The sequence below is a fragment of the Carassius gibelio genome, chromosome B22 (genome assembly GCF_023724105.1).
Source record: "Carassius gibelio isolate Cgi1373 ecotype wild population from Czech Republic chromosome B22, carGib1.2-hapl.c, whole genome shotgun sequence".
In the NCBI taxonomy this organism is placed as follows: domain Eukaryota; kingdom Metazoa; phylum Chordata; class Actinopteri; order Cypriniformes; family Cyprinidae; genus Carassius; species Carassius gibelio.
Window position 1 is genome coordinate 3,072,143 of NC_068417.1, and position 15,916 is coordinate 3,088,058.

The 15,916-nt window shown below is 35.8% G+C and overlaps 2 protein-coding genes and 1 long non-coding RNA gene across 3 annotated transcripts in view; 1 reads left to right on the plus strand and 2 right to left on the minus strand.

Annotated features, from left to right (window-relative positions):
- Positions 1 to 15,916, minus strand: part of LOC127987559 (uncharacterized) — a 1,718,354-nt gene that overhangs the window by 1,062,624 nt on the left and 639,814 nt on the right. The window contains exons 44-46 of the mRNA XM_052589927.1: positions 3,908 to 4,084; positions 1,806 to 1,982; positions 972 to 1,145 (exon numbers count right to left, since the gene is read on the minus strand). Of these exons, the coding sequence (XP_052445887.1) occupies positions 972 to 1,145; positions 1,806 to 1,982; positions 3,908 to 4,084 (528 nt within the window). The remainder of the gene's footprint in view (positions 1 to 971; positions 1,146 to 1,805; positions 1,983 to 3,907; positions 4,085 to 15,916) is intronic.
- The window catches only part of LOC127987654 (uncharacterized), a 193,763-nt gene that overhangs the window by 27,535 nt on the left and 150,312 nt on the right, over positions 1 to 15,916 (plus strand). The gene's annotated exons all lie outside the window — the stretch shown is intronic.
- LOC127987568 (NLR family CARD domain-containing protein 3-like) overlaps positions 1 to 15,916 on the minus strand; it is a 70,129-nt gene that overhangs the window by 1,749 nt on the left and 52,464 nt on the right. The gene's annotated exons all lie outside the window — the stretch shown is intronic.

The window sequence follows — 15,916 nt, forward strand, 5'->3', positions numbered from 1 at the left end:
TGTGATGCTGGACGACTGTGAGCTGAAGCTGAATCTGCTCTGATTTTACCAGCGTTTTCCTACAATCTGAACAAATCTATTTCAAACTCTAATGATTCACTATTACTGATCTCATTAATAAAGCAGCTGTTGCTGTAGAAAGCTGTGACAGTCTGCTTTTCTTCTCTTTCCTCCTTTGTGTTCAACATTTTTATCAACTCTTTTAACTAATATCTGAAAGTATATATTTGTTCAGATATCAGAGGTAAATGAATCTCTTTAATATCACAAAGTGAAGTTTACTCACATCAGTTTACAGTTTGAGTCTCGTAGCACATCAATGAGCTTCTGCTTTGAGACTTCAATCTTATTATAACTCAGATCAAGCTCTTTTAGAAACTGCAGAGCTTTTGTGTTTGTCAAAGACTGAGTTAAAGAAGAAACATCTGTAATGTCACAGTAAATAAGACTAGAAAGAGACAAACAGAGGAAGAGAGATCATCTTACAAACAAATCATTAAGATGAAGAATCTTTCACAAATATAATGTGAACACATTCATCATGAGATATTGAGTATAAAGTGTTTTGTTCAACTCTTATGTGCTGTTCGTTTGGGGACGACACTCGTGCTGTTTTGGCTCTCCAGAGAACACAGCCAACAAAATGACATTTTGTTACAAAATGTGTCATTTATTAATGTTTTTACTCTACATTTATGTAGTTTTTTTTGAAGGATTTATGATATTTTGTAAATGTATAAAATGTATTAATTAAAAAAATATTTTTAAAATAGTTTTTTATATAAAAAGAATATAATTTTATATATAAAGAATAGCACCAAATGTTGAAGTCTCATGTCATTTAGATAAAGGGAACATTTGTTTTTATTTCAGCAAACATCATTTGGGGTCTCAAAAGACCTTGAACAGCACATAAGAGTTAAACAAAGTGATTTTCATCATTTTGATTCTTGTCTGTGAATGTTACTGACCTCAATCTCTCCAGTTTACAGCGTGAATCCTTCAGTACGTCACATAAGTGATTCACTCCTGTGTTTTTTATTTGATTCCAGCTCAGGTCCAGTTCTCTCAGGTGTGATGGGTTTGATTTCAGAGCTGAAATCAGGATGAGACACTGTTTCTCTGTAATACTGCATCCACACAGACTGAAGACAGAAAGAGAAAACACAATGAATCAGACACGTTATGTTCATGTGTGAGTAATTCATCATGTGTTAACAACATACACTGCAATAAATAAAACCTAAAAACAATAAAAGTAAATAAATAATCATTCAGCCATAAACTTAATCTAAAACAAAACAGGATTTGAGGATATTAGTTACATTTCAAGTCTGAAGAATCTTTAGTCAGTTCAAAAAAAAAAAATAAAAAATAAGATACAGGATCAACTATAGAACCACTTTACAATAACATTAAAACATAAAAAAATTGATTTTAAATGTAACAAATCAAGAAAATTCTGTTCATAAATCTAAATTTACTTCAAGACATTTTAAGATTGAAGTTTACAGTCAACAAGTACATTTTATGATCATATTTTGTTCTTTTTTTCTTTTTTTAACTGCAGGTCAGGAATTAATTTTAGATGAAAAGCTGATAATTGTTTGTTATTGCTGAGATCTCATGAGACTGACAGGTTTTTCCTCCTTCACATCATCAGATGAGAGAAGAGATGTGTTTATGAGAGAAAGTGATAGTTATTTTCATTAAAGATCACAAGGATACATTCAGATTTGGAAATAAATTATGTACCCTGATAAATCAATCCGACTGTAACTGCTGTAGAGTATAATGATACTAACTTTAGTTTCTCCAGCTTGAATTGTGTGTTCATCAGTAGATCACTGAGGTGTTTCACTCCAGAGTCTCCTAGTAGTTTATTCACGCTCAGGTTCAGTTCTCTCAGGTGTGATGGGTTTGATTTCAGAGCTGAAGTCAGGATGAGACACTGTTTCTCTGTAATACTGCATTCACACAGACTGAAGACAGAAAGAGAAAACACAATGAATCAGACACGTTATGTTCATGTGTGAGTAATTCATCATGTGTTAACACCATACAGTGCGATAATTTAAAATAAATACAAATTAAAAACTGCCAAAACCTTATGTTTCCATTACATTTAATCATTCAGCAGATGCTTTTATCCAAAGTTACTTATAAATTACGACAACTGAAGCAATCAAAATCAACAAATGAGCAATGATACACAAGTGCTATAACAAGTCTCAGTTAGCTTTTTTAAAGTTTTTATTTTATTTTATTCAATTAAATTATTAATTATCGCATGCGCGACCAAAATAAGAAATGTGCTATAAATGAGTTCAGAGCACGTGTTTGTGGACCGACATGGTTGACTGCTATTAATGCACAATTACCATTTTAGATCGACAAACTGTAGTGTATAAGATTTCTATTCAAACTGAAAGAATAAATCTAGGCTTCCTGTAAATGTTTTCAAAGCACAATGCAGAACTGTGACATTTCATTGACTGACGCTCTTCAGACTAAACCCAGAAGCACATAGACTTACGAGCAACCCGCCAAAATAAAACTTGCTGAGTTTAAGTTTGAAGATGAAAAATTAAAGAAATTCTAATTCAAATTAAAATAATAATAATAAAAATATTAGCACTTTATTTTTAAGTTTACTATAAAATAATTGTATTTGTATTTAATAGTCCCATTTTATTTTAAAATAAAATAGAATTATGACACTTTATTATTTAGTTTATTATTTTATTTAAATAAACACTTAATAAAATGCAATAATATAATTACTATTATTAATGTATGTTTTGTTGTTATATTTGATGGGTCACCAGCTTCTCAGAAGAGAACCAGGCTGAAAAACTGATGTGCTCTTCTGAATGTAGGGCTGCTCAATAAATCACATGCAGGGGCGTAAATTGGGCGTAAAAGCTAGAATTGCACTTGTGAGGAAGTGTATCCACAGAGGAAAGTCGTACTACTATAAGTGCAGCAGGAGACAGCGCTTGTGTCTGTTGTAGACATTACTATCCTCACAGTGTTGCCAAGTCTGCAGTTTTCTCATGGATTTGAAACTTTATCAATGTTACCGTGGGTTAAAACGACCCCAGTGACGTGTATTTTAGCTTCGGAACGCTATTTTTACCAAGGGACCCCCTCGAAATGTGGTTAGTTTGGACTAGTTTTGAGAAGCAATTAGGTGGATTTTGTTTTGAAAACCTGGCAACCCTTTCTGTCAAGCAGGTAACATTATCATCACTAGTGGACTCATCGAAAAATGTGTGTGTGTGTGTGTGTGTGTCTGTGTGTGTGTGTGTGTGTGTGTGTGTGTGTGTGTGTGTGTGTGATATGTACAAGAAGAAAGCAGGCCCTGAACTAAAGCACTGTGAGGTGAGGGAGAAGAGACTCAAAATATTAATTAACTTAAAACACATTTTTGTCCAGTTGAGTTTGTTATTTTAATACTTACACTATTATTTAAAGTGATTGATTTCAGATGGAGCAGCATTTAATATACAGAACCGCAGTTCACTATCAAGACATTAAATAACACATTAATATTTAAAGATGAATCGCCTTCGATTATGGTTAATCAGTGCAATGGATCATGGGAAATGTAGTCCGGGGGACACATAACAGTCTTGTGTAGTGTGAGTCAATATAATAGGAGGAGGACCTCTGGTGGAGAGCGGACAGAAGACCACAGACAGGATTCATGACAGATGTGAAGAGAAGGAAAGTTATTCAGATGAAAGATCAGGATTAGAAATACATTATGTGCACAGAAAAATCATTTCAGCACTGCAATATTCCATAAAAAATAATAACTGTCAACTTTAATCTCATGGTGACTGTGAAAGTAAAAGTAATCTTTAATCTGACTGTAACTGCTGTAGAGTATAATGATACTAACTCTAGTTTCTCCAGCTTGAATTGTGTGTTCATCAGTAGATCACTGAGGTGTTTCACTCCAGAGTCTCCTAGTAGTTCATTCCAGCTCAGGTTCAGTTCTCTCAGGTGTGATGGGTTTGATTTCAGAGCTGAAGTCAGGATGAGACACTGTTTCTCTGTAATACTGCATCCCCACAGACTGAAGACAGAAGAGAAAACACAATGAATCAGACACGTTATGTTCATGGAGTCACAGCAGAACAACCTTCATCTGTCAAATCACAGCATCTTAATCTTCATTGAGAAAAAGAGAGAAGATAGAAGAAAACTATTTAATAAAGTCAAAATGTCTTGATAAAACAAAAAACAGATGAAGAGAGTCTGAATATCTTTGGATAATTTTCCACAATGTGGTCTTCAAAACAGAAAAACAAACAAGTTGTACATTTAATCAAATTATTTTCACTTCTCATAACAACCTTGTGTGAAAGGTGTTAAAATCTTTCATATCTTTTTATTTCTGTCATATAATTCTTATTTCATCTCTTGTCTAAAACTGATCATATTGTCTAAAATAAAAGTCCTGACTGCTGTGTATTTGTGTTTAAACTGATTCTGGTCTGCACATCACTACAACGTAAATGCATTCGCTCTGCTCTGTCCAGTGACTTGATCAGCTTTGCTAAACAGATTCAACTTTGCACATCTAAATAAAACTGTAGGTTTGTTTGTGTGTGTAGATGTGAAGTACAGTAATATTTCTCTGAAACAGGTCAGACTGAAGAAGCAATGCCTGCACAGAATAAAGCCCAGTCTGGACCGGTTCTGTTCAGTTGTGTTAGACACAACGTCAAACTCCATCATTTCACCAACAAAGAAGTTATCAGAAAACTAATAAGAGATAAGTCACTGGATCCAGCGCTATCACAAAACAAACATGATAAAAACAGACGTTTTTTTGCTTGCTTTGTTAAAGATTAAAATCCAAAAGCATCAATGTTTTACAATAATAAGAGATACATTGATCATAATTAATTAATTTATCAGGACTGAAAATTTGTCACACAGAAATAAAGCGGTATGAGCCATTATATCACTGTATATGAATTTCTTCTTTCAGACAAATATAATCAGAGTTATATTAAAAATGTCCTGGCTCTTGAGTGATATATTCAACGATCACAGATTAAGGTCCTTTCAAGAGCTGAAAGACTGCTACAATCTTCATGGTCATTCCTACTTTCTGTACTTTCTGAAATGTTAAATGTTAATGTATTTAAAGTTGAGAAGGGCAATGTGTGCATATGTGGTCAGTGGAACCGTAATCTGTTGGACTGTGTGAATTATTCTCAGGCACGAGGAGCAGTGACATTCATTTATAACAGATCACTCAAGAAGTGCTGCGGCACACTCCCCATCACTACTATATGGGAAAAGGATCTGCCCCTTTCAAACCCAACTGGGACTGGATTTGGGAAAGTATTCCAACGATGTCCAAAAATCTTGCTCACCAACTAATACATCATAAACACATTCACAAGGCTTACGCTACTCCATATGTCCTGCACAAAATGAATCGCTTGCCTACCCCTTTCTGCTCAATCTGTAGTTCAAATACTGTGGGGACTTATATGCATATGTTTTATGAGTGTCAACATGTTGGTGAATTCTGGGATCAGGTTTTTCAAGTTTTGACAGAGCTGTGTGACGTGGTTATCTTCAAACATCCCAGTCTTTGTTTGTTGAATGATGATGCTGAGCTCAATCTGAATGTTAACCAGCGAAGGATCCTTCACATTGCTCTAACTGTGGCCAAAAATATAATTTTTTAAATCTGGCATGAACCCACATCCCCAGTGTTTAAAATGTGGCTTATAGAAATCAAAAATATGGAATTGTTGGAATACACAACAGCGAGAATTAATAAAGCCAAACCAAAAATCTCAAACCACGAATCTTAGATCTGTGCTTGTGCACAACTGACCCCCCCCCCCCTATTTATTTGATCTATTTATTATTTACTTATTCATTATTATTTATTTATTTTATTTTATACATATGCAAACCTTGGTTTTGTATATAGTTAAGTTGTGTCACGCATGTTGACCATGTTCTATTCTACAATAAAAAAAATAAAATAAAAAAAATGTCTTGGCTCTTCCAAGCTTTATAACGTGGGGTCGGACTCAAATGAGAATTAAAATAGATGACTGTAAAATTACTAGTCATGTAACATGTGAAATGATGTAAGATACTCACTTCAGTGTGTTGAGTGTACAGTGTTTATCCTGCAGTAGAGCAGAGATCTGATTTACTCCTGTGTCTCCTAGTTTACGTCCCCTCAGATTCAGCTCTCTCAGGAGTAACGGGTTTTTACCCACAATTCCAGTCACATACTGACAGCCTTCATCTGCAGCAGGACCCAAACACCTGCAGAAGAGAAGATGAAGCTGGAATCAATTCAGTGTGCACTGCATCACAAAACATTTAAAGATTGTCAAACATTGTTTGTAACGAAAAGTACAGTTCAAGTTAAAACAGTTGAACATTTAAATATACAAATAGTTTTTAAGAAAGTCAAAAGTAAATTCTTTAAAATAAACTCTGGGGCAGAAGCTAACTAAATCATGATTCTCAAAAATCTGAAACTCTTTCTGGCTTTTAAGCAGGAGATGAGGAAAGTTAGCAAAGAGATAACTAGCTTGTGACAGCTAAGCATTCATAGTGATTTATTTAATTGATCTTTTGATGCTGGCTCTTCCTATTATTATGTAGCAGAATTCACCAAACACTGGACTAACACAAATGATGATAAAGAGTCGAGGCTGAATGTTTTTGTCCTCTGTGTGCAACACCGTGATACATCAAACACAGAGCATCGTAACAGACCAAACTAATAGAGCACAAATCACCTGCTCCAGTGGTTCCCAAACTGAGGGACAGTGTACAGTCAGCAGATTATTCTGCTAAATAAACCTCTGCAGGGTGATAAAGACTACACTGTATCATTTCACCACTTATCATGTGGCCAAGTAAATAATTGAACACAAAATATTAATCTGACATATTTTATTGACTCAACATTAGCACTCAGTTATCAGTTGTAGCAGTTGTGCTTGTATCAATAACAGACCACTATATGTGTGATTGATGAATCAGAGTTGTATTGCAGGGAGTCATGTAGAAATATAAATGAACGATGCATGCTTCTGCTCTAAGCGTCTACAGCAGACAGGAATACAGAAGCCTATATGTTAAAACATTCAAATAGATCATTTAAATTGATAATATTTCACAATATTACAGTGTTTGCTGTATTTTTAATAAATAAATGTAGCATTGGTGAGCGTAAGAGACTCTCTCAAAAAAAAAGAAGAAGAAGAAGAAGGGGTGAGGGGACCTTGAAAATATTTTTCTTTACAAAAGAGAGGCCCGACAGAAAAAGTTTGCAACCACTGGCCAACTCAAACACACAATATTTCACTTAATTTAATTCTTAGAGGCCCCACTTTTTGAGAAAAACAATGAAACAATAAAAAAATACTTTTCAGGTCTATGTCCAATCACTCACTTTTTCTAGTTATGTAAGGTTAAAATATTTTGCCATTATTTTTTTTTTCTCATATCACAATATAATATCAAGATCTCCTGGACAGTGTAAAATATTGTGATATGAATTTTATCTCATATCGCCCACCCCTACTCTGGATAGTTTTATTTAAGTGATGTCTGTGTTGATGCAACAGTAATTGTGCTCATTATGAGAGGAACTGCAGGTTCAGACGTATAAGTGTGTGTGTGTGTGTGTGTGTGTGTGTGTGTGTGTGTGTGTGTGTTATCACTGATCCTCTCGTGACACACATCACATGTTTGTGGTCTTTCATAGATCTGCTGTAGTAGATCTACAGTGTTGTGAATCTGAGCTTGATGGAAATTAATGTACAGTGCATTCAGTAACATTTAAACAATCAGGATAATAAATCACACTGAATTTGTTTTTCATGAGAAATGTCCACAATAACACAATCATAAATGTTAATTGAGGCACCAAACTACTGGACACCAGCACATCTACTGACCCAAAATGTCTGATTAACCTGTAACTTTTAACACAACTAAACTGTTCTGACATTTATCATCAAAACAACAGCAGCTGCAGCATCTGATTTTTCATGTTTGATCATTTTCAACATTTTTGATGCAACAAATTGTATACCTTACTAAATTAGTCAAATAATATAATATAATTCACATGCGTATCATTTATTTGGCATTATTTCATCAGGTCTCACCTTAGTGTCTTGAGTTGACAGTTTGGATCCTGTAGTAAATCACTGAGCTGCTTCACTCCTGATTCTCCAGGATCATTTCCTGTGAGATCCAGCTCTATCAGGTGTGAAGGGTTTGATCTCAGAGCTGAAGACAGAGCTTTATAACCTTCTTCACTGATACTGCAGTCTGAAAGTCTATTAGAAAAGGTTTATTTTATTCAAAGTTTTATAAATTAATATTACTACTACAAAAATGTTTAATATATTTCTTCTAATCAGAGAAGAAAAAAACATTTTGTCATCTGATCATGTCTTTCCTTTTTTAGATTACTACAGTAACATTTGCATTTTGAGCCAAAGAAAATGTTAATGTTAAAAACCAAAAGATGGTTCATTACATTCACCTGAGTTTCTCCAATGTGCATTTTGTATTTTCTAATCCTTTCTGTAGTTTCTTCACCCCTGAATCCTGCAGATTATTGTTGCTCAGGTCAAGCTCTTTCAGACTGGAGTTTGATCTCAGGACTGTAGCCAGAGCTGAACAGCTTTTCTCTGTTAGACCACAACCACAAAGCCTAAAATGATGAACATGAGGGGAGAATTTACAAATACAAAGTATGGTAACACTTTACAATACGGTTAAATTAAATGTTAGTTAACGTATTAATGATGAACATTGAACAATACATTTATTACAGTATTAATTAATCTTTGACAACGTTAGTTAATTAAAATAAAGCTGTTCACTAGGGCTGTGAATCTTTGGGTAGTCAGCGATTCGATTCTATTCACAATTCATAGGTTTTCGATTCGATTCAAGAACGATTTCTGCAAATTTAGAACGATTCAATTCGATTTGATTTATAATTAAATTTGATTCGATTCGATTATAATGTTTCGATTCTGCACTCTTTAAGTACATTCACAGGATTCTTTAAATGCTAAATCAGGGGGCAAATTACAGTAGCATTTATGGTTAGAGAACCATAGGTTAAAAAAAAAAAATGTTATATGCTAGTTTAATGTTGGTATGGCATGACATGGCATACGTAAAAATTTATGTAAGCCAATATAAAGATAAAAAAAGAGCTTTAAGAGTATTATGTATAAGCTAACATTTTGTCACACCAGGGGCGTAACCATCATTTCAGAAGTGAAAGAAATATCAAATACAGTTGTTTTATGTATGTAGCCTATGTATTATCATAATTATTATTTTTATTATTTATTTATTTAATTATTTTTTTTTTACAAGGAATTATCTTCTTTTTTATTACTTTTAATTAGCTGTAAGAAATCAAATACACTGCTGGACAATAATCAATCATTTGTTATCGATAATTTATTCCTAATGGCAATTTTATAATTGATTTATATACTAGGCTACATTTAATTATCAATTATTTTAATTTTCTGCACAGAATAAGGTAGAAAATATACTTTATAGTTTCTGAACTGTAATAAATTCAGTATAGCTGCAGATAAAGACTGGCACGTCTATGAGAGCGAGATCACTTTCTTTCAGTGTGAAAACTTCTTTATCTAATTTTCAGAAAATAAAATGCTATAGTAGCTATTTAACTTTTCCTCTCCATCAGCGAATGATGATTCTGAGAGAAAACGTGCCAGATGTCTGTTTGCTAAAGCTACAAACGCTACTTTCAGATAAACCTTGCGCTCTTATTTCAAGGTCATTGTTCATGCTATGGTTATTTTAACAGTTTCCTTCATACATTCGGTTCATCCGCATTGTTTAAACACATTTATCATTCAATGGAACTGTGTGTATGATTTAGACACTGACATTTCTGCTCCAACCATGAAATAAATACGTAGCTTTCGACTGCTCAGGTAACACTGTTGTTAAGATGCAGAGAACCACTGACAAACTACAGAAAAAACTACTTCATTTTACTATTACTGGCCACGAGTTTTGAGGAGAGATCGCACGTCATCAGCTGCATCAGAGACGAACGGAGCGCGAGTGCAATCCTGTGACAGTCTCAGGCGGTAAACAGTGGAGCACGTGAAGGACAGATAAGAGGCACGAACACTGTTCAAGGTCTCCATTAATTTGTGCGTGTAGTAATTTGATGTGTATATATTTTGAAAGCACTGAATCGCTATGGAAATTGTGTTTCATTTGATTCTTAACGTTTTTTATCGATTACTGTCCGAGATTGGCGATTCACGATTCAAATATCATGTTTCATGATTGATGCATATGAATCGTCAGGGTTTGTAATCGATGCATCGAGAAAACGAGTGAATCGTTACACCCCTACTGTTCACTGTTAGGTTATGTTAATTCACAGTGCATTAATGTTAACAAGCACTACTTTTGATTTTAATAATGCATTAGGAAAGGTCGAAGTTAACATTTAAGGGGCCATATGACTTTATTCAATCATTAAACAAATACTAAAGCTTATGTAATATGTCAAATGTAACAAGTAATGAGCTCTTCTAGAAATTACCTTTACAATAATAATCCATGAAGTTTATTAGTTTTGTTCCTTGTCAGTTTACTCTGCAATTTAGTGTACAACTGAATCCAAAATGGCCTAGAGACACATCCTGGCCTAGAGATCCTTCAGTTTACAGTTACTGAAAGGGGTCATAAACTGAGAAATTACATTTCCCTTGATTTTTTTTACATTACGTGTCAACATACTATAAAAACATACTGTATGTTGAAGAACTCAAAACCTTCTAGTTAGCTCAAAAACAGCTTTTATAATACAACACAATGTTTGTTTATTTATATAGCACATTTAAAACAACAGATGTTGACCAAAGTGCTGCACACATGGATATTGGCATTAGTAAAGTAATGCTGTTGGGCGATTTTAACATTCATGTTTTCTGTGCTTCGAAACCATATTCTGCAGGATTTTTAAGTCTTTAAGGATTTTTACTCAGTGGGTTTCTGGTTCAACCCATATCCATGGTCATACCCTTGATTTGATTTTAACCCATGCTTTTTCTGTTTCAAACATTTAAATAAGTAGTGCATCTTTTCTGATCACAGGCCGGTTCTTTGTACTGTCCTCTTACGAGGCCTCAGAAATCCATCGCTGACACGTTTGACTTGCTTTTTTACATTCTAGTGAAGATTTTTTTGTAGCCTGCCATTAAGTCTGCAACAAACTGGAGTTGGACTCTACTCTGCTTAATCTGGATGCCGATGCACATCTTAATCTTTTTAATTATACTTGTGCTGACATCATGAATTATGTTACCCCGTTGAAGTATAAAATCCATAAGCCTGTACCTGTGCCCTGGCGCACACAATATGCATACTCTGAGACGGACTTGTTGACAGGCTGAATGAAGATGGAAGAAGGACAGATTGCAGGTTTCTTATGAAGTTTTGGGGAACTTCTATAACATGTTTCAGAAAGCTGTAAGGGCTACAAAAAGCAAATATTTGTCTGAACTTATCACAAACAATTGTCACAAACCTCAAGTTCTTTTTTCTACTATTAACTCTGTCTAATATCCATCTCTGCATTCTTTTCTAGAGTCGTCTACTTCTATGATTTTGGAAAGTTTTTTGTTGAGAAGATCACAACATTACAGGGAGTGCAGAATTACTAGGCAAGTTGTATTTTTGAGGAATAATTTTATTATTGAACAACAACCATGTTCTCAATGATTCCAAAAAACTTTTTGGAAGTAGTTTTTAGTTTGTTTTTAGTTGTAGCTATTTTAGGAGGATATCTGTGTGTGCAGGTGACTATTACTGTGCATAATTATTAGGCAACTTAACAAAAAACAAATATATACCCATTTCAATTATTTATTTTCAGCAGTGAAACCAATATAACATCTCAACATTCACAAATATACATTTCTGACATTCAAAAACAAAACAAAAACAAATCAGTGACCAATATAGCCACCTTTCTTTGCAAGGACACTCAAAAGCCTGCCATCCATGGATTGTCAGTGTTTTGATCTGTTCACCATCAACATTGCGTGCAGCAGCAACCACAGCCTCCCAGACACTGTTCAGAGAGGTGTACTGTTTTCCCTCCTTGTAAATCTAACATTTCATGATGGACCACAGGTTCTCTATGGGGTTCAGATCAGGTGAACAAGGAGGACAAGTCATTAGTTTTTCTTCTTTTAGACCCTTTCTTGCCAGCCACGCTGTGGAGTACTTGGACGCGTGTGATGGAGCATTGTCCTGCATGAAAATCATGTTTTTCTTGAAGGATGCAGACTTCTTCCTGTACCACTGCTTGAAGAAGGTGTCTTCCAGAAACTAGCAGTAGGACTGGGAGTTGAGCTTGACTCCATCCTCAACCCGAAAAGGCCCCACAAGCTCATCTTTGATGATAGCAGCCCAAACCAGTACTCCACCTCCACCTTGCTGGCGTCTGAGTCGGACTGGAGCTCTCTGCCCTTTACCGATCCAGCCACGGGCCCATCCATCTGGCCCATCAAGACTCACTCTCATTTCATCAGTCCATAAAACCTTATATTATAGCCTTAGATATTTCTTTGCCCAGTCTTGACGTTTCAGCATGTGTGTCTTGTTCAGTGGTGGTCGTTTTTCAGCCTTTCTTACCTTGGCCATGTCTCTGAGTATTGCACACCTTGTGCTTTTGGGCACTCCAGTGATGTTGCAGCTCTGAAATATGGCAAAACTGGTGGCAAGTGGCATCTTGGCAGCTGTACGCTTGACTTTTCTCAGTTCATGGGCAGTTATTTTGCGCCTTGGTTTTTCCACACGCTTCTTGCGACCCTGTTGGCTATTTTGAATGAAACGCTTGATTGTTCGATGATCACGCTTCAGAAGCTTGGCAATTTTAAGAGTGCTGCATCCCTCTGCAAGATATCTCACTATTTTTGACTTTTCGGAGCCTGTCAAGTCCTTCTTTTGACCCATTTTGCCAAAGGAAAGGAAGTTGCCTAATAATTATGCACACCTGATATAGGGTGTTGATGTCATTAAACCACACCCCTTCTCATTACTGAGATGCACATCACCTAATATGCTTAATTGGTAGTAGGCTTTCGAGTCTATACAGCTTGGAGTAAGACAACATGCATAAAGAGGATGATGTGGTCAAAATACTCATTTGCCTAATAATTCTGCACACAGTGTAAGATCCCAGCTGTCTAACTCAATATACTGTTTGTATGATGTTCCATTATGTTCTTCTACCTGCTCAGAGTTTGAAACTATTGATTTCACCTCGTGTAATGAAGTTGTTGGTCACCAAAAACCAACTAATTGTCCTCAGGATATTATTCCATCTCTTTTTCTTAGACCAGGACCAACTGTGTCCATGAATTGTCTGTTATTGGTTATTAACATGTTTGTCTTCTATCTTCTATCTCTTTCATTTCATGGATTTAACGAGTTATCCGAGTCAAATCGTTACAACTCCTTCACCGACCAGAGATGGGGACTCGAGTTTGAGACTCGGACTCGAGTGCGACTTAAGTCGCACAAACAGTGACTTCAGACTCGACTTGAGACTCGTCCTCGAAAGACTTCAGACTCGACTCGGACTCGAGCTCCGGGACTCGTGAACAATGTTAATTTTTAGTAAACGTCAGATGAGCTCGCTGTTAGAGTTGTGACGTTCGCGAACGAACCGATTCTTTTGAACGGCTCATAAACATGAACGATGGGAGCCGAGTCACGGCTGGAGGGGAGCCGTTCTTTCTGTCGCTCTTTTTTCCTATGCGTGTTTCAGAGCGCGTTTCACACAGATGCACACAAATGAGCTCCTCCGCGAGACAGAACAGTTATAGGGGGAGGGGCGCACCCAGCGCAGGCCAACCCTTTATAGCGTGATGATATTAGTTATTAGTTGTGCACGCATCCTTCACGTGAGTACTCCAGTGAAAAAAAAACCTGCGTGCCTCTGTCATTGGGTAGGAGCGGAGCCATGACGTTTTGCACAGATATTCATTGCAGCCCACTTTGTTATTGTTCATTGACTTGAAGGGGCTGATGTCCTATTTGCAAAGTTTACAGTAGTAATAGTATGTAGACATTTCCATTTGATTTATTCGAATTTTATCTACTTTAAATATTTTTGGTTCTCTATTAAAATGTTCTTGTGTGATAACAATGTTCTTGTGTGGAAGTGTTTCTAGTAAAAGCTGTTTTGCACAGAAATTCATTGCAGCCGGCTTTGTTTTTGATATTTATTTGTGAATAAGTATTGTATGAATAACATAAGTCAGCGTAGCTTTGTTCATTCTTAAGCCAGACAAGAGGTGTGCAGCTATACAGCCAGGACAGACAGAAGGCCATTACTGAATCCATAAATGCAAAATACTAGAGTTGGGGTACTCGAACTTGGACTCGGACTCGAGTCCGGACTCGAGTCCAATTTTGAATGAACTCGGACTTGTCACGCACTCGGGTGAATTTGTACTCGGACTTGACACGGACTTGAACACTTTGGACTCGGAAAATATTCCGAGTACAGTCGAGTCCACGTCATGTGTAACAATAAAACCAGCATAAAATTGAAATGATAAATTAATGAATGTCTCCCCTTCTGTCATTTTACTGCACCACACCGGCAGGCAGAAGTCTCATGCTTGCAGACGAAACACACGCACCACTCACTGGATATCAGTGTGGATTAGTGATGGGAAGTTCGATTCTTTTCCGCGAACCGGTTCTTTCGGACGGTTTGATTCAATAAACCGGTTGAAAAAAAAAAAAACAGTTCACCGGATACATAATCCATTGCGATGTATTTGTTATTAAATGAACTTACGTTTCGTCAGATTGCCCTTCATTCAAGCCCTCGGTTTACCCGCACTCATTACATTAGCACAAAATCAGTTCAGAATCAATCACCAAAAGAATCAGTTCGGTTCAGACGCGCTGTGAGTCATTCGGCTTCATGCTGAATCACGAATGCGCAGTATCATCAGCTCCTCGGTTCTCGAATCGGACGCGTCCGAAAGAAACGGTTTTCGGTTCAGTTTACTGATGATCTGAAAACTGAAACAACCGGTACTTGACTCGAGAACGAGAATCGCTCAAAACCCGGGTAGGAAAATCTGACAGGGTACGATAAAATGTCAGGACACCGGCACATGCTGCAGTTCAGTATCATCAGCTGCTCTACTCGTGTCCATGTTCTGTTTACTACAAACTCAGTTTGTGAATCTGTCATCATTAACTATAAATACAGTACAGTTATTTCATAAATCATCCCTTTTTCATATTAAACATGGAGTCTTTAGAGTCTTAATTATTGTCCAACTTCCCTGAAAACCCCTTTGGCCCATACATAATCTACAATATACAGATTAGAAACATGTATTCCCTATCTTAAAAAAAAACAAAAACGTATATATATATATATATATATATATATATATATATATATATATATATATATATATATATATATATATATATATATATATATTAGGGCTGTCAAATGATTAAAATTTTTAATCAAATTAATCAGAATTTTCAGTGGATTAATCATGATTAATCACTATTTGCAACTACACCTGAATCCTAACCATTTTTTTTCTGAAATGCATACCAAAAGATAAATAACAGGATACAGATACATAATTTTCATGTATTGATTCATCAATATGTGGTTCTTTTTTTCTGAATTTCAAAAGTTTAACATTTACTCAGGAAGAAGAAGCTCCAGCGTATCAACTACCAAAGTAGTCTCTGTTTATCGAGCTTGGCATGAATGTATTTGAGAGTAAATGGGGTAAAACCTTAAGCTTCTTCGGTGTTTTCGTTGCGG